The sequence below is a fragment of the Poecilia mexicana genome, unplaced genomic scaffold (genome assembly GCF_051168715.1).
Source record: "Poecilia mexicana isolate PSO_F unplaced genomic scaffold, ASM5116871v1 scaffold_10, whole genome shotgun sequence".
In the NCBI taxonomy this organism is placed as follows: domain Eukaryota; kingdom Metazoa; phylum Chordata; class Actinopteri; order Cyprinodontiformes; family Poeciliidae; genus Poecilia; species Poecilia mexicana.
In genome coordinates this window covers 3,724,573-3,749,176 of record NW_028263379.1, presented here as the reverse complement: position 1 = coordinate 3,749,176, position 24,604 = coordinate 3,724,573, and the positions used below count along the sequence as shown (strand labels likewise).

Genomic DNA, 24,604 nt, shown 5'->3' with positions numbered 1-24,604 from the left:
AGTTAGAAACACACACACACAGTTAGAAACACACACACACACACAGTTAGAAACACACACACACAGTTAGAAACACACACACACACACAGTTAGAAACACACACACACACACACACAGTTAGAAACACACACACACACAGTTAGAAACACACACACACAGTTAGAAACACACACACACACACACAGTTAGAAACACACACACACAGTTAGAAACACACACACACAGTTAGAAACACACACACACACACAGTTAGAAACACACACACACACACAGTTAGAAACACACACACACACACAGTTAGAAACACACACACACAGTTAGAAACACACACACACAGTTAGAAACACACACACACACAGTTAGAAACACACACACACACAGTTAGAAACACACGCACACAGTTAGAAACACACACACACAGTTAGAAACACACACACACTCACTCACACACACACACAGTTAGAAACACACACACACAGTTAGAAACACACACACACAGTTAGAAACACACACACACACACTCACTCACACTCACACACAGTTAGAAACACGCACACACACACACTCACTCACACACAGTTAGAAACACACACACACAGTTAGAAACACACACACACACAGAGAAACACACACACACACAGTTAGAAACACACACACACAGTTAGAAACACACACACACAGTTAGAAACACACACACACAGTTAGAAACACACACACACAGTTAGAAACACACACACACACACACAGTTAGAAACACACACACACACACACAGTTAGAAACACACACACACACAGTTAGAAACACACACACACAGTTAGAAACACACACACACACAGTTAGAAACACACACACACAGTTAGAAACACACACACACAGTTAGAAACACACACACACAGTTAGAAACACACACACACAGTTAGAAACACACACACACACACACAGTTAGAAACACACACACACACACACAGTTAGAAACACACACACACACAGTTAGAAACACACACACACAGTTAGAAACACACACACACAGTTAGAAACACACACACACAGTTAGAAACACACACACACAGTTAGAAACACACACACACACAGTTAGAAACACACACACACACACACAGTTAGAAACACACACACACACACACACAGAAACACACACACAGTTAGAAACACACACACACAGTTAGAAACACACACACACACTCACTCACACTCACACACAGAAACACACGCACTCACTAACACACACGCACACACACACTCACTCACACTCACACACAGTTAGAAACACAGTTAGAAACACACGCACAGTTAGAAACACACGCACACACACACACACACTCACTCACACACACACACAGTTAGAAACACACACGCACACACACACACTCACTCACACACACTCACTCACACACACACACAGTTAGAAACACACGCACAGTTAGAAACACACGCACACACACACACACACTCACTCACACTCACACACAGTTAGAAACACACACGCACACACACACACACTCACGCACACACAGTTAGAAACACACACACACAGTTAGAAACACACACACACACACACAGTTAGAAACACACACACAGTTAGAAACACACACGCACACACACACACTCACTCACACACAGTTAGAAACACACACACACAGTTAGAAACACACACACACACACAGTTAGAAACACACACACACACACACAGTTAGAAACACACACACAGTTAGAAACACACACGCACACACACACACTCACTCACACACAGTTAGAAACACACACACACAGTTAGAAACACACACACACACACACAGTTAGAAACACACACACAGTTAGAAACACACACGCACACACACACACTCACTCACACACAGTTAGAAACACACACACACACACACACACTCACTCACACACAGTTAGAAACACACACACACAGTTAGAAACACACACACACAGTTAGAAACACACACACAGTTAGAAACACACACACAGTTAGAAACACACACACAGTTAGAAACACACACACACACACACACACACACACACGTTTGTGTGGCTATCTTTGTGGGGTCTTTCCATTGACTTCCATTCATTTCTACATTCTAACTCCAACCAACCAAAACTCAAATCACACCTTAGTCCTAAATCTGACCCCTGACCCCAAAACAGGGTTTCCCTTTGTGGGGCCCAGGCTTTGGTCCCACAAGGAGCAGTGGGTCCCCACAGCGTAGTATGTGTCAGGAAAATGGTCCCCATAAAGTATTACACACACACACAGCTAAAACTTTTGTTAAACTGTATGTTTAATGAGTTTAAGGTGAAACTGTTTGGCGTCATATTTTTGAACCACAGAAATTATATTTTCTTGATCTTGTGTTTCCTTTTCCTGGTGAATATTTTTAAAAATGTCCACTGTGGTTGTAATGATTGTCTGCTAATGCTAAATACATAACAAAAATTAGCAGAAGCTAACGTTAACCATTAATATGACCGTCTCATCTCCTTCCTGGTTCCTCCGTTTCTGATTCTGCTGCATTTTATTATGTTAATGAATAGGGGGCGCTGTGGCGCTGCAGGGCACAACAAACATATGGAGGCATTAGTCCTAGACGCGGACGTCACAGTTTCGATTCCCGGCCTGATGACGTTTACTGCATGTCCACCCAGTTTCCTGTCTGACCTCCCTCAAATAAAGGCCAGAGTACAAATAGAGTGGATAAAGTGGAAAACATCTTGATGAGGCATAAGGCTCATTAAAGTCATCAAGACATTTTATAGCAACAATTGGTTTGAAAGACTCAAAAATGGGGGCCATGTTGAAAAATGGTCGTCATCTTGAAATTCAGGTGGCTGATGGGAAATAAAACAACACCTGAGGGATGAGTGCAGATTTTCATACTATTATCCTTCCCTGAAAGATTTTCACAGTAACAAGCTGCATTATACCAGCCAGACCCAGTTAGAACCAATCAGAACCAGTCAGAACCAGCCAGACCCAGTTAGAACCAATCAGAACCAGTCAGAACCAGTCAGACCCAGTTAGAACCAGTTAGAACCAGTTAGAACCAGTCAGACCCAGTCAGAACCAGTTAGAACCAATCAGAACCAGTCAGACCCAGTCAGAACCAGCCAGACCCAATCAGACCCAGTTAGAACCAGTTAGAACCAGTCAGAACCAGCCAGAACCAGCCAGAACCAGCCAGACCCAGTTAGAACCAGTTAGAACCAGTTAGAACCAATCAGAACCAGCCAGAACCAGTCAGAACCAGTCAGAACCAGTCAGAACCAGTCAGAACCAGTCAGACCCAGTCAGAACCAGTCAGAACCAGTCAGACCCAGTCAGAACCAGCCAGAACCAGTCAGAACCAGTCAGAACCAGTCAGAACCAGTCAGAACCAGTCAGACCCAGTTAGAACCAGTCAGAACCAGCCAGACCCAGTCAGAACCAGTCAGACCCAGTCAGAACCAGTCAGACCCAGTCAGAACCCGTCAGAACCAGATAGAACCAGTCAGAACCAGTCAGACCCAGTCAGACCCAGTCAGAACCAGATAGAACCAGTCAGAACCAGTCAGAACCCGTCAGAACCAGATAGAACCAGTCAGAACCAGTCAGACCCAGTCAGAACCAGATAGACCCAGATAGACCCAGCCAGACCCAGTCAGACCCAGTCAGAACCAGTCAGACCCAGCCAGACCCAGCCAGAACCAGTCAGAACCAGTCAGAACCAGTCAGACCCAGTCAGACCCAGTCAGAACCCGTCAGACCCAGTCAGACCCAGTCAGAACCAGTCAGAACCAGTCAGACCCAGTCAGACCAGTTAGAACCAGTCAGAACCAGTCAGACCCAGTCAGACCCAGTCAGAACCAGTCAGAACCAGTCAGACCCAGTCAGACCCAGTCAGACCAGTTAGAACCAGTCAGACCCAGTCAGAACCAGTCAGACCCAGTCAGACCCAGCCAGACCCAGCCAGACCCAGCCAGACCCAGCCAGAACCAGTCAGACCCAGTCAGAACCAGTCAGAACCAGTCAGAACCAGATAGAACCAGTCAGACCCAGTCAGACCCAGTCAGACCCAGCCAGACCCAGCCAGACCCAGTCAGACCCAGTCAGACCCAGATAGACCCAGTCAGACCCAGTCAGACCCAGTCAGAACCAGTCAGAACCAGTCAGACCCAGATAGACCCAGTCAGACCCAGTCAGACCCAGTCAGAACCAGATAGACCCAGCCAGACCCGGTCAGACCCAGTCAGACCCAGATAGAACCAGTCAGAACCAGTCAGACCCAGTCAGACCCAGTCAGACCCAGTCAGAACCAGTCAGAACCAGTCAGAACCAGTCAGACCCAGTCAGACCCAGTCAGACCCAGATAGAACCAGTCAGACCCAGTCAGAACCAGTCAGACCCAGTCAGACCCAGTCAGACCCAGTCAGACCCAGTCAGACCCAGCCAGACCCAGCCAGACCCAGTCAGACCCAGATAGAACCAGTCAGACCCAGTCAGACCCAGTCAGACCCAGTCAGACCCAGTCAGACCCAGATAGAACCAGTCAGACCCAGTCAGAACCAGTTAGAACCAGTCAGACCCAGTCAGAACCAGTCAGACCCAGATAGAACCAGTCAGACCCAGATAGAACCAGTCAGACCCAGATAGACCCAGTCAGAACCAGTCAGACCCAGTCAGACCCAGTCAGACCCAGATAGAACCAGTCAGACCCAGTCAGAACCAGTTAGAACCAGTCAGACCCAGTCAGAACCAGTCAGACCCAGATAGAACCAGTCAGACCCAGATAGAACCAGTCAGAACCAGTCAGACCCAGTCAGACCCAGTCAGACCCAGATAGAACCAGTCAGACCCAGTCAGAACCAGTCAGAACCAGTTAGAACCAGTCAGACCCAGTCAGAACCAGTCAGACCCAGATAGAACCAGTCAGACCCAGATAGAACCAGTCAGACCCAGTCAGACCCAGTCAGACCCAGATAGAACCAGTCAGAACCAGTCAGACCCAGTCAGAACCAGTTAGAACCAGTCAGACCCAGTCAGACCCAGTCAGACCCAGATAGAACCAGTCAGAACCAGTTGGTGGGGACTCACTGGAGGAGTTGTCGTACAGCGCGGCGGCGGCGTCGTCGCTGCCGTTGTGGTTGCCGAACAGAGCCTTGTAGTTGCTGTCTTCGTACCAGTTGAGGGACTTGATCTGCAGGCCGCCGCCCTCCGGGTGGCCGCACACGATCCTGGAGACGGCCTTGTAGAGGACGCTGGGCGACGCCGTGGCGTTCCGCGTCAGGAACACGATCTCGTTCCGCAGGTCCACCCAGCTCTTCATCCCGGCCAGCTGCACACAAGACAGACGCCTGAGGACCGGGTCAGAACACGGAACATTCACAGGTTCTATTTGGCTGACAGTAGAACCAAACAGAACCACCAGAACCAGAACCATCAGAACCTGTGGAGAACCTGTGCGGCCCAGTGGATTTATTTGTTGGTTCTGCTGCCGTTAAACTCCCACAAACACAAACCTGACATCAAATCTGCAGTTTGGAACTTTTATAAAAATGGTTTTTACATATTTGTTAAAATTCTCATTACGTTGACAGTTTGAGTCTGAAAAACTAAGACCCTTCGAGACAGGAGGCAGGTCTTAGTGCTGACAATCAAGCTCGTGTACGTGTATGATTGACTCTGTTATGCTACAGCTGGCTCACCACAGCAGCCTGTCATTAATGCTAAGGCTAGTTAGCATGGCAGATAAACTTATTAGCACATTTAGCAGTCAGTACATGGGCTTGATTGACAACGCTATGACAGTCTTCTTGGCTCTGATTGGTTGTTCTTGGTTGAGCGGTTCATTTCCTCCGACCTGTAGTGGAGGGGTCACTGTGTCAGAATCAGAACATCAATCCGGTAGCCGGGTCCAGGTCTTTCCATCAGGATCTGCAGAACCTTCCCTCCTCATGAGTCGCTGCAGCGCTCCTCTTCCCCTGAGGGGGGCGCCAGAGAACACACCGACCCTCTCCAGAGCCAACAGCAGGCTGCAGATGGGTCAGAACCAGGGCTGCCGTGTTGGCACTGGTCCAATAGGAACTGGACGAGTTCTGGGCCCAGATATCCAGAGCCAGGTGGCCTAGGAGGAACCGCTGTTCACCTGAGCACTTCCTGTCAGGAGGCAGGTCACGTGACTTCATGTGACAGATGAGTCTCCGGTAGAGCTGACCCGGATGTTCTGGAGAAGGCCCGGTCTATTCTCCAAATGTTTTAAAGAACTGACAACATTCCTCTAGTCATCCGTATCAGCTAAAAGGTCAAAGGTCAGCAGCTGAAGAGCTATTGTTGGCAAAAGTATTCACACCCTGGAAGGATTCATGGCTTTAATTTACGATTGTTGTCTGGACCTTTATTCCTCAGACACCCCAAAATAAAACCCAGTTCAAATGGAGACAAACCCCAGAGGAGGTTCTGCTGGAGTTCTGAAATCACATCCACTCCACACTTTTCAGATCAACAGCTGAACCATGAATCACGTTCCTTCGTCTTCAGGGTCCTGCTCCACTGCCGGGATGTTTGGGACGTCTGGAGACGTTGAGGGGTGAGAATGCTTTGGAGTGTGCCTCTACTGGTTCTGGTTCTGGTTCAGATGAAGCTGGCTCAATGAACCCTGTGACCTCGCCGTGTCCCCTGCTGTCCCAGCAGGACGTGGACGGACGCTGTGTGTTTGTTGTCCTGTTCCCTGAAGAGACGGGGGACACGCTGAGACGCCCCGTCTTTGTTCAGCTGTTGTCTTTCATCTGGACCCGTCCAGCTGCCGAGCGAACCCTGTGGCCCTGGGTCCACCGAGGGACACGTCGGGGACAGGTCTGTCCACCGAGGGACACGTCGGGGACAGGTCTGTCCACCGAGGGACTGCTAAGTCTTTCACATGCGGACAGAACCGAACATGGAGCTTTTTACAAAAACACTGAAAATTCAAGATGGCTGCCAGGGTCTGGAAAGTATTGTTGCACTAAATTTGCCAATATTTACCAGTGATTAATACTTTTGGTGTCAAATCACACATAATTGGACCCACAGAAATTATATTTACTGATCATATTTTGATTTTATGAAAATTAGGATCAGTATTTTGATCGTCATGAAAAATTATTTATCTGATCTTAGTGTTTGGTGTCGCATCATAACCTTCATCTTTTCAACCATAGAAATCATTTATATTATTTTGATCTTGTGTTTCCCTTTTCATTTTTTCAAAATGGCCACCATGGTTGTAATGGAGAATCCATCCGTCCATTTTCTTTACACCCTTGTCCCTTAGTGGGTTGGGAGGTGCTGGAGCCTATCTCCGGCTAACGTTCTGGGCGAGAGGCGGGTTACACCCTGGACAGGTCGCCAGTCTGTGTAATGGAGAATATATGTTTCAAATAAAATCAGCTGAGCTATGCTAACCACAAACGTTAGAATCTTGGCTGCTAACGCTAAACCACTAAACACATAAAAAAGTAACAGAAGCAAATGGTAAATTAAAAAATGAACAGAAGCTAATGCTAATCTCTATGTTTCATCTTCATCTCCTTCCAGGTGTCGACTGGTCTGAGACTCGCTAACAGCAAAGTTTTCACTTCCTAATTCCGCTATTATTTACATCCTCAAAACCAGTGATGGCATAGTTACTTTGAAAAAGTAACTTTAATCGGATTACTGATCACTCCTTGGAAAAGTAACTTAAATTACTGATTACTTGATTTGGAAAGTAACTAAGTTACATGAAAAGTAACTTTTTTAGTTACTTTCAGCAGCTGCTAACAAGACTGTGAAAATGACATTGATCTTTGCCAATACTTAATTCCAAGGTATTTTATAATGGTAGCATCAACAAAGTGTCTCCACTTGTCAGGTTGAACTGAAGGGCGGCCTGTTTAATGGTTACAACAGTCCAAAACAACTTTAGTAATTTTAGCCTGTTTTTCTGTGTTGCACTATTATCTGTTAAACTTAGTAGGATTTCAGGGCCCCTTCTCCTCCCTGCCCCGGCCTCCAGGTTCTGCGTTACGGCCCTGTGTTTGCTGTCGCAGCGCAGCGCTCCTCCTGCGGCTCCACAGCTCAGATATTCTTCTGCACAGATTTGTGACACGTATCTTCATATTAATAATTATAATGGCGTTTTATGGACTCGTTCATTCGTGGCTGTTTTCACGTTTATGGCGCTGTTCATATTAGTCTCCATGTTTTCTGGAGCGCAACGCGAAGCTCGACGTCGTTCACAGGTAATATATTATTGACATTAACCAAGATGCAGCGGGACGGATCATCCGGGAAATGATGGATAATTAGAGTCTGACTAAAACCCACTGGACGTCAGACACATTCTGGGGTTTAGTCTGCTTATTTCCAAGCCCAAAGCACCACAACCCGCGACTCATTAAATCGGCAAGCGACTTTAGAAAAAACAAGCCCAAAGCCGCTTATGAAAATCGGACTTGGCGACAGAAACTCTAAATAGTTCCTGTTTTTCCAGCAACAAAATGAGCATCTCTCTCCTCCCTGCATTGTTTGTTTCTGTCGCATAGAAACGGCGGCCGCTAATCAAGACGCGCAGAGGAAATAAAATTAAATTACAGGAAATAGTAACGCAAAGTGATTTCGATAAGTAACTGTAGTCTGATTACTGGATTGGAATAGATTACTGTTACTGAACAAAGTGGTCAGACGTCTCTGACATCACTGCTCAAAATCAGATTTATTTATGTTGCCATAAAATACGGAAAATTTTATGGGAATAATTGTTTAAAAGACTCAAAATCAGCGGCCATCTTGGAAAATGTCTGTCATCCTAATGTGAAATATGAAAATGTTTTTGTTAGTCTGAGGGACACGGAGGGGACAAGTCCAGCTGCAGGAGACAGTTCCTCTGGACCTGCTGGTTCTGCTGGATCGGATCAGAACTCACCTCAACGGCCAGAGAACCCAGACTGACCAGGAGGTTGTTGATGGCGCCGGCGACCTTCTGGACAGCTTCCGGGTCCGACCGGACGTCCCTCTGCGCACACACACACACACACACGATCAGACCCGGGTTCAGATTCTGACTGTTCATTAATAAGTGAGTTCTTCTGGACCCGTCCTCGTTCGGAACCTCTAGCTGACCCAGTTCTGGTCCTAAACGGACCGCGGTTCTGTTCAGCTGCCGATCCTCGGCTCACCTCCCTGAGGAAATGTCTCTGTTGCCGTGGAAACAGCTTCCCGTGCCAACAGCTCTGTGTAAACAAAGCGGTCCAAAGCCCGGCTGACACCCCGCTCCTTCAGAACCGCCGGAGCGTCTAAACGGGTCTCCAGGCTACAGAAACCGGGCCTGCAGGGAGGCGGGTCGGGCGGGCTGCGGCACGCCTCCTCCCACGCAGCCCAGAGACGCCAAGTCACCTGGACCGGGTCGCCTGGCGCCGAGGAGTGGGGGCGGAGCCTGGCAGACAGAACCCAGCCACCTTGAACACAGAACAGACCCAGTTCTGCAGGTCCGGACGGGTTCAGGTTGCAGCACAGAACCAGAACCATTGGTTCAGATCAAATGTACCCGGTGTGTGATCAGAACCACCTCAAGGTTCTGGTCTCTCCAGGAAGAAGAGACCGACTCCTCCAGAACTAGAACCCGGATCTCTCCACAGCCGGAGGTCTGACCCGGTTCTGGTCCAGAGTTATCCACAGGACCGATCTGATTCTGGAGCATGTGCGGTTCCAGTTCTGATTCTGACAACCGGGCCGGTCTCCAGAACCAGAATGGTTCTGCTCTTACCCGGATGGGTTTGAAGAAGTCCAGGTTGCTCATGAAGTTCTGCTCGGCTCGGTCCAGCCAGGTGGGCGGAGCCTGGCAGAGGATTTCCTGTACCTGCGCCGCCACCTGCTGGTCTCTGATGGTGACAAAGTCCTTCATGTCGGCCGTCCCGCCGCTGCGGGGACACATGTCCCTCAGGTGGACGCCCCAGCCTCTGAGGACGACCTGGGACAGAACCAGAACATGACTCCTGGTCAAAGTCGGGCTCACCCTGAGCGCTTGCGGCGGCTCACCTGCTCCAGGTCGACGTCGGCCTCGGCGATCTGCAGGGCGGCGTGTCGGGTCAGCGAGGCGTTCCTCTGCAGGAAGCTGGACAGCGTCTCGTTGTCTCGCAGGAAATGCTTCAGCTTGAAGCCTGTGGGAGGAAAAGAGACAAACAGCTCAGAGAAACTCAACACCAAATCCTCCACCTCCTCTAAATCCTCCGCTTTGTGCTTTAACTATGCCGCTCCGGCCCCGCTGGGACATGCCGACGTCCCCGGAGACCAGGGGACAGCCTGCAGGGACAAAGCGCATCAGTAAATCACAGAGTTTCATTCAAACCGGCCAGGACTCTCAGGTTCCACCGACACGCTCTGACCTGCAGACAAAACGCAGGGCTAAAGATCCTGCAGACAGAACTCTGGGTAAATCATATTCTGATCAGGAGTTGGCCAGAAAACAGCTGATGAAACTGTCGTCATGGTTTCATGATGAGGTTTGAGCCGCTGTGACATCAGAACCAGGAAGCGCCGGCCTTATTTGGGCGTCAGTCAACAGCCTGGGGTTTGGGCTGAGAGGCTCGGCGCACGAGCTGCAGGTCTTCGCACGTCTCCAAACTTTCCGCTCAGTTATTTGCTCTTCGTGTGAATGAAGCCCCCGTTTCACGCCCACCTTCCTGCTGCAGGTCCCAACAAGCGGCCGCCGCATCAGAACAACCGCTATGCACGTCTGCAGCGCTGCTGTCCGGGTCCAATCAGAACCGCTCAGAGCCGGCGGCGCAACTTCAAACGGAGATTAATCTCCAAGGTGCCAAAACACAAAGTCACCAGAACAGAACCAGAACCAAGACGTCTTCCTCTCATCTCCAACCTTTAGAACAGATGACAAACGTCACCTGGTTCAGGTCAAAGGATGGAAACACCGGGTCGAACCGGGTCGCTCTTGGAGTAGAGGGACATTTTTCAAGAGGGGGCGGCCATTTTTGAGCCTTTTAAACCAGTTATAGTCATGAATTGTTTCCCACCTTCATGACTTGGATGAACTTTGTGCCTCATCATGTTTGTAAAACTTTAACGTGACAAAATGCAGCAGAATCAGAAACTGAGGATTTTACTGTTCGTGAATCTCAGAACAGGAAGGAGAAGAGAGAGGGACTGAGGCAGACTTGATGGTTAGCGATAGCTTATGCCAGTGGTTTCCAAACATTTTCTGCGCCCCCCCCATGGATTACAAATGGGGTGGGGGGGCATTGACTTTTTGGGGGGCAAAATGAATCGTAGCTGAACAGAGACACCAACATCGGTAGCCTACAGGCTAATTGTTAAGCTTAAGGTTCTGTATTGATGTTAGCTAGTCATCTTTTAGCTAACATTAGCTAGTCATCTTTTAGCTAACATTAGCTAGTCATCTTTTAGCTAACATTACCTGCATCCAACAGCTTTACTCAACTCAGTCGGTTAGTTTGGAGGGAAAAACTGTGAAAAGTTCTTTGCGTTTTGCTGGTTTGCTGCCGTGATTCTAACACAAACCTACGTAGCTCCGCCCAGCAGCAGCAGGTCTCCTTCACAGGTGGAAACCCAGCGCGAGCGTCGTAGCGCTCATGTTGCGTTTAAAGGCGGCTCGGAAAAACAGGTTACAACATGTTAACAACGGATTAAACAGTTTTAACTGCTGATAAAAGTGACAGAGGACACAAATATGGGAAGTGTGGAAGCCTCTACTGTATCAAATTGACAGGAATAACAGAGAGTTGGCCATTCTAAGGTTAAAACCCAGCGCATACAGTGCCCCCCCTGCAATGACACGGCGCCCCCACTAGGGGCGCGCCCCACAGTTTGGGAACCTCTGGCTTATGTTAACCTGTTTATAGGTTTAGCAGTTTAGGATTAGCTTCTGATAATTTGTTATGCTTAGCACAGTGTAGCTAAGCTAAGTCTTGTTTAGCAAATTAACCTGTTCATGCATGAATTATGGTCCTTCGTAGGGCTGAAACGATTCCTCGAGTGATTAGAGTACCTGGATTATTAAAATCCCTCGAGGAAAATGTATCTGGCTCGAAGCTTCGTTAATTTATATTTTATTATTTAGAGCACCGTGTTCCGGAGCTCTGACTTCCGCCTGCGTTGTTGACGAAAGCTGAGTGCTAGCAGCATAACGTCCAGTTTTCAAGTTCGGCCTGGGAGGATTTCATTGATTCATGAAAATGTCCGTGTTTTTGTCGTTTTTCAGGGGACCAATAAGCTCCTTAAAATGACCGGAACGATGCCTGGAGTTCGGCAGCTTTTCTCCTCCGGAGCTGCTGGTTCAGCGAACGGCGGGAAGACGCTGAGGAGGATTAATACAGGTGAGCGGAAAGGCTGAACACGGCGGGCGGCTGCGCATTAGATGATTAACGTAAGTGTAGCTTTAGGGACGAACCGGAAAATTTATTTTATATCATCCAGGTCTCAACAAACGGGAGGCGGAGATCATCGTACATGGCTGGTAGATGAGTTTCTGTGAGTGTCAAATCCCGTCGCTAACATGAACACAAAGCTATAAATGTCTGGGCCAGGTGAGAGTTCACCTATTAAATAGAATAGACATTTTTTATTAGCGTATTTGTGAGCCTGCCTCTTTATTATTACACTGAATATGATTTCAGATTTTTGTGTAACTTTTCTTCAGGTTAACTTAGAAAGTGAGCTGTTATTGTTGCAGGTTAATTTTCTAAGCTACCGAAAAGTAACTGTTAGGGAAGCTCAAATGTGAAAAACTGGACTGATGTTGATGTGCGACAGTAACTCTGCTGTTATGGAAGATTTACCAATGTTTTATTTTATTTTTTATTTTTTATCCGATTAATCGTAAGAATAATCAATAGATTACTCGATTACTAAAATATTCGTTTACAACAGCCCTAATCCTTTGTGTCAGGATTTTTTCCAAATTGTTTTTTATTTTCTTAAGGCATAAAAAAAGGTAGGAAAAAATTTAATTAAATTAAATAAAAAAATATATTATTTTGTTTTGGTGATCAGTAGCATTGGTCTTTGGGGGTCCTCTGATGTCACAATATTTTTTTTTTACCTGTCGTCTACAGTAGAAGGAGGAACAGAGTCGGTTGGCATGCTTCTTTGTCTGTCGGCCATATTGAATTTAACAAAAGTAATTTATTGCATTTGCAGCTGATGGCCAGTAGTTGATAGTGTATTTTATGATGCATTAGTGTCCACTTCAGTGGTCTGTGTGCAATTATAACATAAAAATCCACAAGAAGCTCAAGAAACTGGCTTTTAGACAGCTGTCCACTGTAGTGACCACTATGCATGAAAGGGAAGCTAACTTTTTGACTAGCTCTACCCACCACTGGTGATAACTTCAGCTGATTTTAGAGTAAACATATATTCTCAATTACAACCATGGCGGCCATCTTGAAAAATCACACCATTATCAGTCTATTATATATGATTTGACACAAACAATAATCGTCATCTGGGATACACGTCAGCAAATTTAAATAAATATTTCCCAACAACCACGGCGGCCATCTTAAACTTAGTGACAAGTCAGGGGACAGACTCAGGGGACAGCTGTCTCACATCAGCAGCTTCCAGTGATGTGATTGGCTAAATGAGCTCCAGCAGAGCCAGCGATCCGCTCCGGTCCACTGGGCCTGGTGCTGGCTCTGATCCAGTCCATCATAACCCTAACCCCTGTGGTTCTGGTTCTGCTTGGCTCTGAGCTGCCCTCTGACCAGGTGAGCTCACCTGGCTGATCAGCAGGTAAACCTGTGGGGACACGTTGTCCCGCCCCCTCATCGGCCCAGCAGCAACCCACCAATCAGATGCTGCAGCTCCTCAGATCAGAGGAATAAAAGATCTGAAAGGGGGGTGGGGGGGGGGCAGGTCGGGGCAAGTAGAGGAGGAACTACCCCCTCCCCCCTCCCTCCTCCCTCTCTACACTCATACTGAGCCACTGAATACAGGACAAAAGATTCAGATTCTTCTTGTTCAATGAGCCTGAAAACATCTGCAAAAAGCTGCAACAGAACCTCAGAACCGGACCTGCGGACCCCCGGTTGCTACCTGAGCGGCTGCTCTGCAGAACCTCCAGGGCCCGGGCCAGCTCCTTGAAGCCCTCCAGGTTTCGGTCGTTCTGGCTGTAAAGCAAAATCTTCTTGGCATCTGAAAACAGCCGGGAAATTCTGGAAAACAGAAGAATAGAGTTCACATCAGAACCAAGACAAGGTTCTGGATCGCAGATGATGGTTCCAAAACCTCCCTGATCCGGAGCCGAAGCCAAGGAACAAAACCCGCTCAGAGGAACCGGCAGGAATGGGAGAGAACGCATGCTGATCACAGAAAATGCCCCAACTTCCCACCATCAAAAGTCCTGTTCAGAATAATTTTCTTCCAAAAGCAACACTGCTTTTGGAAAAAAAAATTTCTGCTCTTTTCTGGTAATGCACTTAATAGAAAAATGCATTCAGAGTACAAAAAATATAAAGAAAAAAAATAGATTAAAGAACTGCTGATCTGGTCCTTTAATAAAAGGAAACCTGGAATGAATGTTGAACAGGAAGTTCTGGTTCAGGACAGGAGAACAAAAACCCATTTCTATAACTGGGTCAGCGCACACCAGAACCAGAACCAGACTGATATCACCTCTGTGAATGAATCTGTTCACATTAGCGTTTTGATTAAGCAACTCATGGACAGGAAGCAGTTTTTCAGAATAAAAGGCTGGGACTCACATGGAGTCGTTGAAGTTTCCGACGACGCCCGGCGACTCGCCCGGCGTCGGGTTCCTGAAGCACGGGTTGTTGGCGTTGCAGAGGATCCCCTGAATCCACGGCAACGTTCCTGCCGACGGCATGGCCTTGTTGGGGAAGTGACCTGCAGACAGGAAGTGGGGAAAACATCAACAGTTTGATGGTTTCTGTGACCCAAACAGAACCACTGAGTCCTGAAGGTTCCACGGGCTTTATGCGTGGTTCTGGTTCTGTCTGGACCCAATCAGTAAGTGAGACTGGTTCTGACCCAGAATGGTCTGGACGTTGTTCTGAGACGGAATCGACTCAGTCTCTTCATTACTGGTTCTGTTGGGTCGGTTCCGTCAGACCCAGCAGATAAAAGCAGATCAAGAACAGGTCAGAACAGAACCCTCCTCCACCAGGTGGGCCGTACCCTAATGTAGCAGAACCAGAACCAGCTCCTCATCCTGCTTCCTCTAGGATGTGGACCTTCAGAACTTCTCCCAGCTCCATGTGGTTCTGGTGCTGTGGCCCGGTTGCGGGTCGTCTCCTTCGTGTCTTTTATCTGGTGCTCACCTGGACCCGTTATCACCTGCAGAGCAGCATCGGACCTTCGGGCCGAGCCGGGCCAGTATCAGGAACCTCAGACTGCCAACTGGCCTGTTTTCTAATCACGGCTGATAAGATAAGAGCTGCAGCTCCTCTGAGGTCCACAGGTCGGCCCGGCCCGGCCCGGTCAATAATCAATAAGAAACCCTGAGGAGCTGCTGCTCTACTTCTGGTTCTGATTCTTCTTCTCCAGAGCAGACCCGGTTCTGTTCTCCAGATTCAACCACTGGGTTCCTCAGAACCAACAGAACCAAACCGTTCAGACCTGATGGAACATCAGAACCGGGTCACATCTGGCTCTGGTACCAAACCCAGCTGATCTGTCTAACTAGACCGTAATCTGGGTCAGAGGAAAGATTAGGTTCTGATTGGACCCGCTCTCCAGCCGGGTTCTTTAGGGTGAAGCAGAACCTACATAACCCCACCCCACCTGGTTCTGGTTCGGTTCTCTGACCCGCTTCCTGTCGGATGGAGCCGAAGTCTGGTTCTGGTCGGGTTCTATCCCTGCTTGAGGCTGATGGGGCAGAACCAACTGACCCGCTCAGACCGGGTTGTCCCTGCTGAGCTCAATGGTTCTGTTATCCAACATAACCGGGTCAAACTCTGGTTCTGCAGGTTCTGGCCCAGAGGAACCTAAATGCACCACTGCGGTTCTGTTCAGCGACACTCCAACCGGTCAGCTGTAGATCGGTTCTGATCCGGTTATTGTCTGTAAACACGTTGCCTAGCAACAGGTACTGGTTCCAAGTCTAGCAGAATTCGGAACCGGTTCTGATCCGGAAACTGGAAGAATCCAGCAGCAGAACACAGAGGAATTCGGATCTGTCCAGAACCGTCAAGTTGGACCTCCAGGAGAACCGGAGATCCGGGTCGGCCGTGGCGTCCTGATTGGTGGACGCCAACTTCCTGCCACAGAGGAAGAACCAACCGGACCTTTGTGGTTCCGGAGAGACAAGGAACATTATGGGTCATAATGTTCTGCTCAGAAAAACAGAACCGACTTCAGCAGAACCCATCCAGATCATCTGAAATGGACCGGGTCAGTTCAACAGAACTAGCCACTGAAGGCTCGGGTTTCAGATTGTCAGCAGCCTATCAGGGCGAGTGAAGAGAACGGCTCTGGTTCTGGTTCTGGTTCTGGACTCACACTCATGCTGCTCGTAGGGGGGGTAGTTGAGCCGCACGGCGATGAGGATGAAGAAGATGAAGAGGGGCCAGATGAGCTCCACCAGCAGCTGGAGCTGAAACACACACACACACACACACACACACACACACACACACACACACACACATTTAATGAATGGATCAGAACCACATGGAAAGAAAGAACTCCAAACCAGCCAATCAGAGAGCAGCTCAATGCCAGGTGGAAGATCAAGGAAGCCATCTTTAATCCGACGGACCAGAGCAGGAAGTCAGCGATCAGAGCAGGAAGTCAGCGATCAGAGCAGGAAGTCAGCGATCAGAGCAGGAAGTCAGCGATCATAGCAGGAAGTGAGCGATCAGAGCAGGAAGTGAGCGATCAGAGCAGGAAGTCAGCGATCAGAGCAGGAAGTGAGCGATCAGAGCAGGAAGTGAGCGATCAGAGCAGGAAGTGAGCGATCAGAGCAGGAAGTCAGCGATCAGAGCAGGAAGTCAGCGATCAGAGCAGGAAAGTCAGCGATCAGAGCAGGAAGTCAGCGATCAGAGCAGGAAGTCAGCGATCAGAGCAGGAAGTCAGCGATCAGAGCAGGAAGTCAGCGATCAGAGCAGGAAGTGAGCGATCAGAGCAGGAAGTGAGCGATCAGAGCAGGAAGTGAGGCGTCCTGACCGTCTGTCGGCGTCTGTAGGTGAAGTTCTTCCACAGCAGCAGGCCCAGCTGTGTGAACACGGACATGTCTGCAGCCGCCGCCGTGCAGGACTGCTGGCCGGCCGCCACCCGCTCTGATTTAAACACAAACAGGGAGAGAGTGTGGGGTTAAAGGTCAGCTGATAGGGAAGCTGCTGATTACACACACACTTATCAGTTCACACAGCATCAGCACTGATCAGTGAAACACACTGCAGCTGTGAGGTCACACATGGGAACAGCATCCAGAAGGTACCGGAACCAGTTCCACTCAGCGTGGAACCGGTACCAGCATGGTTCAGGATCACCTTCTCTGTGAAACCAGAACATCATCCTGATAACCTTCATGGCAAAAGTTCAGAATGAGGTTTAGAAAAAGCTAAAGAGCTGCTGCTTTTTAGTTTTCTTGTGTCAAAATGACCTTTGACCCAAGAAACCATCAGCTGCTCATGCTTCCTCAGTATTTTGGTTCTTAAACAGGATATGAACTGGACCGAGTAAACGGAACATAGAAGAAATGGGGGGGTTAAATGAACCAGAACCTGCAGGAATCCCTCCAACTCAGGATAGTGTCAATGACATCAGCCCCACCCCTGGTTGAAGCCATGGCCCTGGAGGGGCGCAGTTACTTCTGGCTGCCAGCAGGGGTCCAATGAACCGGCTCATGTTGACTTCCTGAAAGCTGGAGCGGGTGTAGGATGGTTCCATCACTCTACATGGGGAACGGTCTGACCAGGAGAGGAACCCGACCCACCTGTGGACACAGACCCTTCAAGTCCAGACGGGTCGCCAACACTGGTTCTGCTGGTCACGTTGGGCAGACACTGTGGTCGTCCATCCCCAGGAGTCCAGAACCGAGCCGCCTGCTGCCAGGTGTTTCTCTCTATCCAGGTTAAAGACTTCCTCCAGCAGTACTAAGGCAGGAAGTGGCAGATGGCGCTGTTGCAGTCGGAGCTTCAGGAGAATCCGGTCTCTGGACAGTCAGATCTGGACATGTCCACCTCCAAGGCTCATGGACCGGAGTCTCCATCCCAGCCTGTTTCTGCAATGCCCAGTTGGCTCCTCATCTTTACCTTCATCAGTGGTAAGGTCTTGGATCCTGAGCCACCATCGTCACCAGCTACCTGGAAGTCCGGCAGGCCGCCTCCAGCCTCGGCCAGACTGGACCAGCAGAATCGGCTCTGCATCCAGAACCGCGGGGCCTCCAGGGCGCATCGCTGGTCGAGCCAGCAGCACGGAGACACGACGGCTGCTTGAACACGCTTCATCGCAGCAGAATCGGGTTCCTGACCCTGAAGATTGGACTGACAGGAACCATCCGGGTCGGCTGACGTTACTTTGATGATCGGGTCACTGAAGCAATCCCCAGAATCTTTAGAGAACCAACAGAACTTCTAACAGTCCAAAGCTGGGTCTGAAAATACCTGGAAGACAGGTTCTGGTTCTGGTTCTGAACCACTTCAACAAGAGCCAGGCTCTGATCAGATCAGTCACATTAAGGCAGACTGACTTCAGAGGGAGTTCATCAGTGATTGAATCATCCAGAACCAGAACCCACCTACAGTCCCGACTCAGGGTTCTGATCATTCGGACTGAGAGGCAGCGCCACCTACTGCCCTGATCATCCACGGTTGGTTTATTTTATTTTAAAAATTTATAAATGTGATGCTTGATCCTGACCCGGATCGGAGTAAAGGTACTGGTTCAGTAGTTTGGATCAAAACCTCCAAACTGTTACTTTTGCTGCTTCGTCTCAGAGCCGTTTTCTGGTTCTGTTCTGCTGGATCCTCCAGAACCAACGGGGTCCAAACGACTCCTGCTGATACCAGAGAGAAACTTTTTCTTTCAGCCACACAGAGCGAAGAACTCCAGCGCCCCGGGGAACAAACAAACCAGAACCGGGTCAGTTCTACGTTCTGAACGAACACAACCTCATCATTCAACTGGACGGGTCAGAGGTCAAGCACTGAACCTAACTCATAAGAACTTCCTTCAAAATGTCTCCAGAACCACTGATCCAGACCAGAACCGCTGATCCAGAGCGAGTCTGGACCAGGAGGGAAGCAGCAGATCAAACTTCTGCTCTCAGATCTAAATCTGATGTTTGGACCGAACCAAGAAATCCTCCAGGGCTGATCGGTTCATCATGTTCTGATCAGAACATGATGCTGTTGTTGACCAGCAGTTTCCGGTCAACAACAGCAAATTACTTCTTGTGTTGGACAGGAGAACCAAATAGAACCAACAGAACCATATAGAACCATTACAACCAACAGAATCATTAGAACCAACAGAACCAAACAGAAGCATTTAGAGCCAACAGAACCATTAGAACCAACCAGAACCATTAGAACCATCAGAACCAAACAGAACCATATAGAACCATTAGGACCATTACAACCAACAGAACCAAACAGAACCATTTAGAACCAAACAGAACCATTTAGAACCAACAGAACCATTAGAACCAACCAGAACCATTAGAACCAACCAGAACCATTAGAACCATCAGAACCAAACAGAACCATATAGAACCATCAGAACCAAACAGAACCATATAGAACCAACAGAACCTTGGACCTCTAGGCTCCTCAGATTAGACCTTTGCATGTTGAAACAGCGCCCCCAGCGGATCAACCACCAACTGCATCTTTCTGTCTTTAAAAAGTTTTTCTGGAACTTTTCACGATTCAAACTTTGATCAAAGTCAGAAAATGAACCGAGTTGAAGCAGACCCAACAGAACCAAACAGAGTTTGGAGACTCACCGCTCCGGTTCTGCCGGTAGAGGCTCTGATGAGGCTCTGTGGGGCCAGAAACCCGCAGATTCACACTCCTGCTTCTGTTTCTTCAGTCGCACACCGCTGCCTCCAGAGAATAAACTCTCTTGGACACTGTCTTCCTCTCTCTCTGTGTCTCTCGGCCCCGGTGCGGCGGCGCTCGGTCCTTTCCGGTCCCCGGCTGTCTCCCTCTCCCTTCAGCTTCATCTGCCCATCAGACCTGCAGCTGAGGGACTAAATCCCGACCTGGGCGGGTCAATGCTCAGCCATCAATCAGGCTGCTTCCGGCCTGCCCTGTCACAATAAGAGCCCGAGCCTCGGTCAGGTTACCGAAGCAGCTGCTCTGTGTTCATTCTGTTTTTACTTCATAACTTTACTGTCGTGGTTCCGGATTATTGTTCTGTAATCTGAACCGGACTCGCATCACTCCCGTGGTTCCGAGAGGAACTAGACTGTGGGATAATATGAAGCTTTTCTCCATTCATCCCTCAGGATAAAACAACCTTTATTTTGAAAGGTCTGCCCGTGGCAGTTTCCGGTCAACAACAGCAAATTACTTCTTGTGTCGGACAGGTGGGTTACTCTCGACTTCAGACTTTCATAATAAGAGAAAGTCCAGCTGATGTTTCACAATAAGAGACTTCGCGACCCGGTTGGAGGACGGGTTCTGGAGAAAGGCCGAGTATCAGCACCGGAACCACGACTGGACCTGGACTTCCTGTAAACAGCCTTCAGAAGAGATTAGAGAAAAACTGTATTAAGATAAAACAAAGTTATTCATGACGAGGAATCAGATCTTTATTCATCCCAAACAGAACCACAGTTCAGTTCAGTTCAGTTCAATTCGGTTCAATTCTGTTTAATTGGATGAATAACTGAAAATTCACTTAATTTTAATATTTTTAAACTTAATTTTAATCTTTTAAACTTAGATTGAAATTGTTTTCACAATTTTAATATAAGAAATATGACTGAACTTAAGTTAATTCAATCTGTAAACTAGTTTTAAGTAAATTAACTGTAAATAACTTAAATTGTCAACTAATTTTCAACAGAATGTAAAGTAAATAACTCTGAAACCAGTTAGTTAAATTTAAATGACATTTTAGTTCACTTTAGATTCACTATAAACTGCAAAGCAACTTAACCTTCTAAGTCTTCTTTGTTGCTGCTCTCGTTCCTTTTAGCTTCCTGCAGCCACAGTTCATCATCAACAAGTTTTTATTTGTTGCTCTTGTTGTTATTTCCATCTTTGTTCTCCACCAGCAAGGCTGTAAATCCAACACATTCTCACTCCCAACTCGTCACATATTGACGCTTGGGCAGGTACCCTCGGCGTCACATATTGACGCCAAGGGTACCCCCTTGGCGTCAATATGTGACGCGAAGGGTTCTCTCATTGAATGCTGTACCGTTCCCTAAGCGTCCGATACTGACGACTTAGGAACGAATAAGATGACGTGTCTATTCTATTTTTTTTAAAACCTTTATTTACAATTTATGTGCTAGTTTGAACAGGATATTAAGAATATTTACTACAAATTCGGTATTTAAAAATAACTCCGTAAAATATAAAACCGGAGGAGTTTTGTTGTGCTTGTTGTTAGCTTGATTTAAAAGCCTTAAAAAAAATAAAAATAAAAAAATAAAAAAACTATTTTTGAGTATGATATCAATGATTTACACCAAATAAATTTAAGAAAAATTAAGATGTGTTTTCGTTTGTGATTGCATGCAAACTGTTCTGTAAACCTTTTAATATGTTCGATTGAAATAAAAATAAGTGTTACGACCACTTATAGTGCAATAAAAACAACCAATATAAAAGGGACAATATTTATTATTACAAAATAAGAGGATGTGTATTTGCAAAAAACAATAAGTAAACAAAAATAAATGAAAAACAATGGAAAAAGAAAATCAAACTAAAAGAACAGCAGGGTGCAGCGACAACTGCAAAAAACAAAAAAACAAATTACCAAACACCTATTAAATCTTTACAATAAAACCATTCAATTCAATCCAGTTAAAAATATACAAAGCCTACCTGCAGCGTCGACAAACCACACGCCCAGGTAGGAATCGTCAGCTCAACACATGCAGTGTGGCCCTATATAAAAACATCACACAAACACACTGACTAAATATAATCAGTTTAAGAGTTTTTCTTTACAACAAAAAAACTGACAAACCTGATCACAACAGTGGGACTTGTGGGCCAACACACCTGGTCAAACACAGAGGAGATTGACAATTGCCCACCAGCCTGACAGCTTCCCTTTTATGGGCGCTCAAAATGTGGAGGAAGCGACCCCTGGTGGTTCCACCCGTTACATTCCCCCCCATCATTATGCATCGGCGACCCGACGATGTACATAAAAAAATTAGTACTCAATAACTGAATCACTTCTTCTGCACAGGACAGGGCAGCCTGTAAGGGTTGGAATGCTGTCCGGCAGTTTTCCGAGCCGACCTCCTCAGCTCAGGGATGATGGTAGTGTCAATCTCCTGTGTGGGTTTTTTGCCAGAAAGAGGCTGAACATCAGAATTTACATCAACAGAAACAACATCATCATCATCATTCTCAGCCTCTGATTGAATCTCAGATTGAGGCAAGTCCACCATTTCATCTCCCGCCTCAATATCTGTCTGCACATCTTCCAAACCAGTTTCCTGACACCCTTCCCCCCCACTATTTTCAGGGACACTTCTAAGCTCAACCCTGTGGACCTGACGGAGGGGTCCCTCCTGACCCACGGGCGCTATAGAGTACACTACCCCTCGCTCAGAAGGTGGACGAACCACTTGATAGGGAGTTGAATCATAAAAGTCCTGAATCTTGCTGCGACCCCTCACTGAATGATTTCTTGCATACACTAAGTCTCCTTCCAGAAAATCTGGAGCAACATCCTCATCCTGATGTCTCTGAGCCCTTCTACTTTCTACTTTTTGGTGCACCGTTTCATAGGCAGCATGAAGTGATTTTTGGTGCTCTTCAACCCACTCTTCCAAGGGCAGGTCAGGTCCTCCATCACTTTCACTCAAACCCACAAAAAAATCCACAGGCAACTGTGGTTTTCTACCAAACATCAAAAAGTAAGGCGTCATACCAGTGGATTGATGGACAGTTGTATTATAAGCAAAGGTGACTTGGAAAATATGCCGGGGCCACCTGCGTTTCTGTTCAGGTGAGAGAGTTCTTAGCAAATCATGTAAAGTGCGATTAAAACGCTCACACTGCCCATTCCCCTCAGGATGATAAGGAGTCGTGCGACTTTTCTCAATTTTATACACTTTGCAGAGCTGATGAACCAACTTACTCTCAAAATTTCTCCCCTGATCAGAATGAATCCGAACAGGAGGCCCAAAAAGTTGAAACCAGTGCTTCACCAGTGCCTCTGCAACAGTACTGGCACGCTGATCTTTTGTGGGGACAGTTTGTGTAAACTTTGAGAAAACATCAGTCATTACAAGGACATTTTCTCTGCCGTCTGTAGCAGGTTCCAAAACTGTAAAATCTATTGCCAGAATCTCATTAGGTCTAGATGCTTTAATTGTTCCCATATAGGTTTTAACTTTGGGCAATAGAGCCTTTGACACCACACATCTTTCACAGTTTTTACACCACTGCTCTACATCCGAGTGCATATTGGGCCAATAAAACCGTGACCGAATTAGCTGCAAAGTCCGCTCCACCCCCTGGTGGCCATGATCATCATGGAGCGAACGGAGGACACCTTCCTGCAAACACAGAGGTAACACCACCTGTTCAACCTCAGTCTGCCCATCAGAGGCCTGAACACAGCGATAAAGGATTGATTCTCGCTCCCTAAGCCGATTCCACTGCCGAACCAATTCCCGGGTAACCTTATCAAGTTCATTCCTCTCTTTAGCATCAGGCATCCTACCCCTCTTCCAAAATTGCATAAAAGAACCGATGTTAGGATCCTTATGCTGCAATATACACAGGTCAGCACCTGACAAACCAGGTAAGACACTGATCTCTTCCTGTACTCCAGCAAACCCCTCACGTAAACCAGAGCCAGCCCCTGCTTCTCCGTGTGTGGTATGCTGACGGGACAATGCATCTGCATTGGCATTTTGAGAACCAGGACGATATTTCAAGGTCAAATCGAAAGCTGCCAGTTCCGAAACCCACCTCTGCTCTGTTGCTCCAAGCTTTGCTGTAGCCAGATGACTCAATGGATTATTATCTGTAAAAACTGTGCATTTATTACCCAGCAAATACTCTCTGAACTTTTCTGTAACAGCCCACTTAAGAGCAACAAGCTCCAATTTCATGGAGCTGTAATTATTCATATTCCGCTCGGTGGGCTTCAGACTGCGGCTAGCGAACGCTATAGGGCGCAATTTACCCCCATGATCTTGAGAGAGTACTGCTCCTAACCCTGCATGGCTGGCATCTACTTCCAAAACAAATGGCTTCTGGAAGTCTGCATAGGCAAGAACAGGAGTTGTTATTAATGCAGCTTTGAGCTTGTGAAAACTCTGCTCACATTCCTCATCCCAGAAGCCACCCAAGGGCTTCTTAGGGGTTTTGCCCTTTTTTCCAGGAGAGAGCAGTCTAGCCACAAGACGGTTTAAAGGGGAAGCCATATTCGAAAAACC

General features: G+C 47.5%; 1 protein-coding gene and 1 long non-coding RNA gene across 2 annotated transcripts in view; both read right to left on the bottom strand.

Annotated features, from left to right (window-relative positions):
• LOC106908893 (phospholipid-transporting ATPase ABCA1-like) overlaps positions 1–20,221 on the bottom strand; it is a 48,700-nt gene extending 28,479 nt beyond the window's left edge. Inside the window, exons 1-9 of the mRNA XM_088009325.1 lie at positions 19,964–20,221; positions 17,179–17,291; positions 16,513–16,606; positions 14,757–14,898; positions 14,089–14,207; positions 10,054–10,175; positions 9,782–9,985; positions 8,942–9,031; positions 5,095–5,335 (exon numbers count right to left, since the gene is read on the bottom strand). Coding sequence (XP_087865451.1) covers positions 5,095–5,335; positions 8,942–9,031; positions 9,782–9,985; positions 10,054–10,175; positions 14,089–14,207; positions 14,757–14,898; positions 16,513–16,606; positions 17,179–17,244 — 1,078 coding nt within the window. The 5' untranslated portion in view covers positions 17,245–17,291; positions 19,964–20,221. The remainder of the gene's footprint in view (positions 1–5,094; positions 5,336–8,941; positions 9,032–9,781; positions 9,986–10,053; positions 10,176–14,088; positions 14,208–14,756; positions 14,899–16,512; positions 16,607–17,178; positions 17,292–19,963) is intronic.
• A 1,576-nt stretch (positions 20,222–21,797) lies between these two features.
• LOC148156682 (uncharacterized) lies at positions 21,798–24,537 on the bottom strand. The gene is made up of 2 exons (XR_015764436.1): positions 22,168–24,537; positions 21,798–22,085 (listed from the first exon to the last, which is right to left on the bottom strand). It is a non-coding gene; the product is annotated as an uncharacterized LOC148156682 (long non-coding RNA).
• Positions 24,538–24,604: the final 67 nt, after the last annotated feature.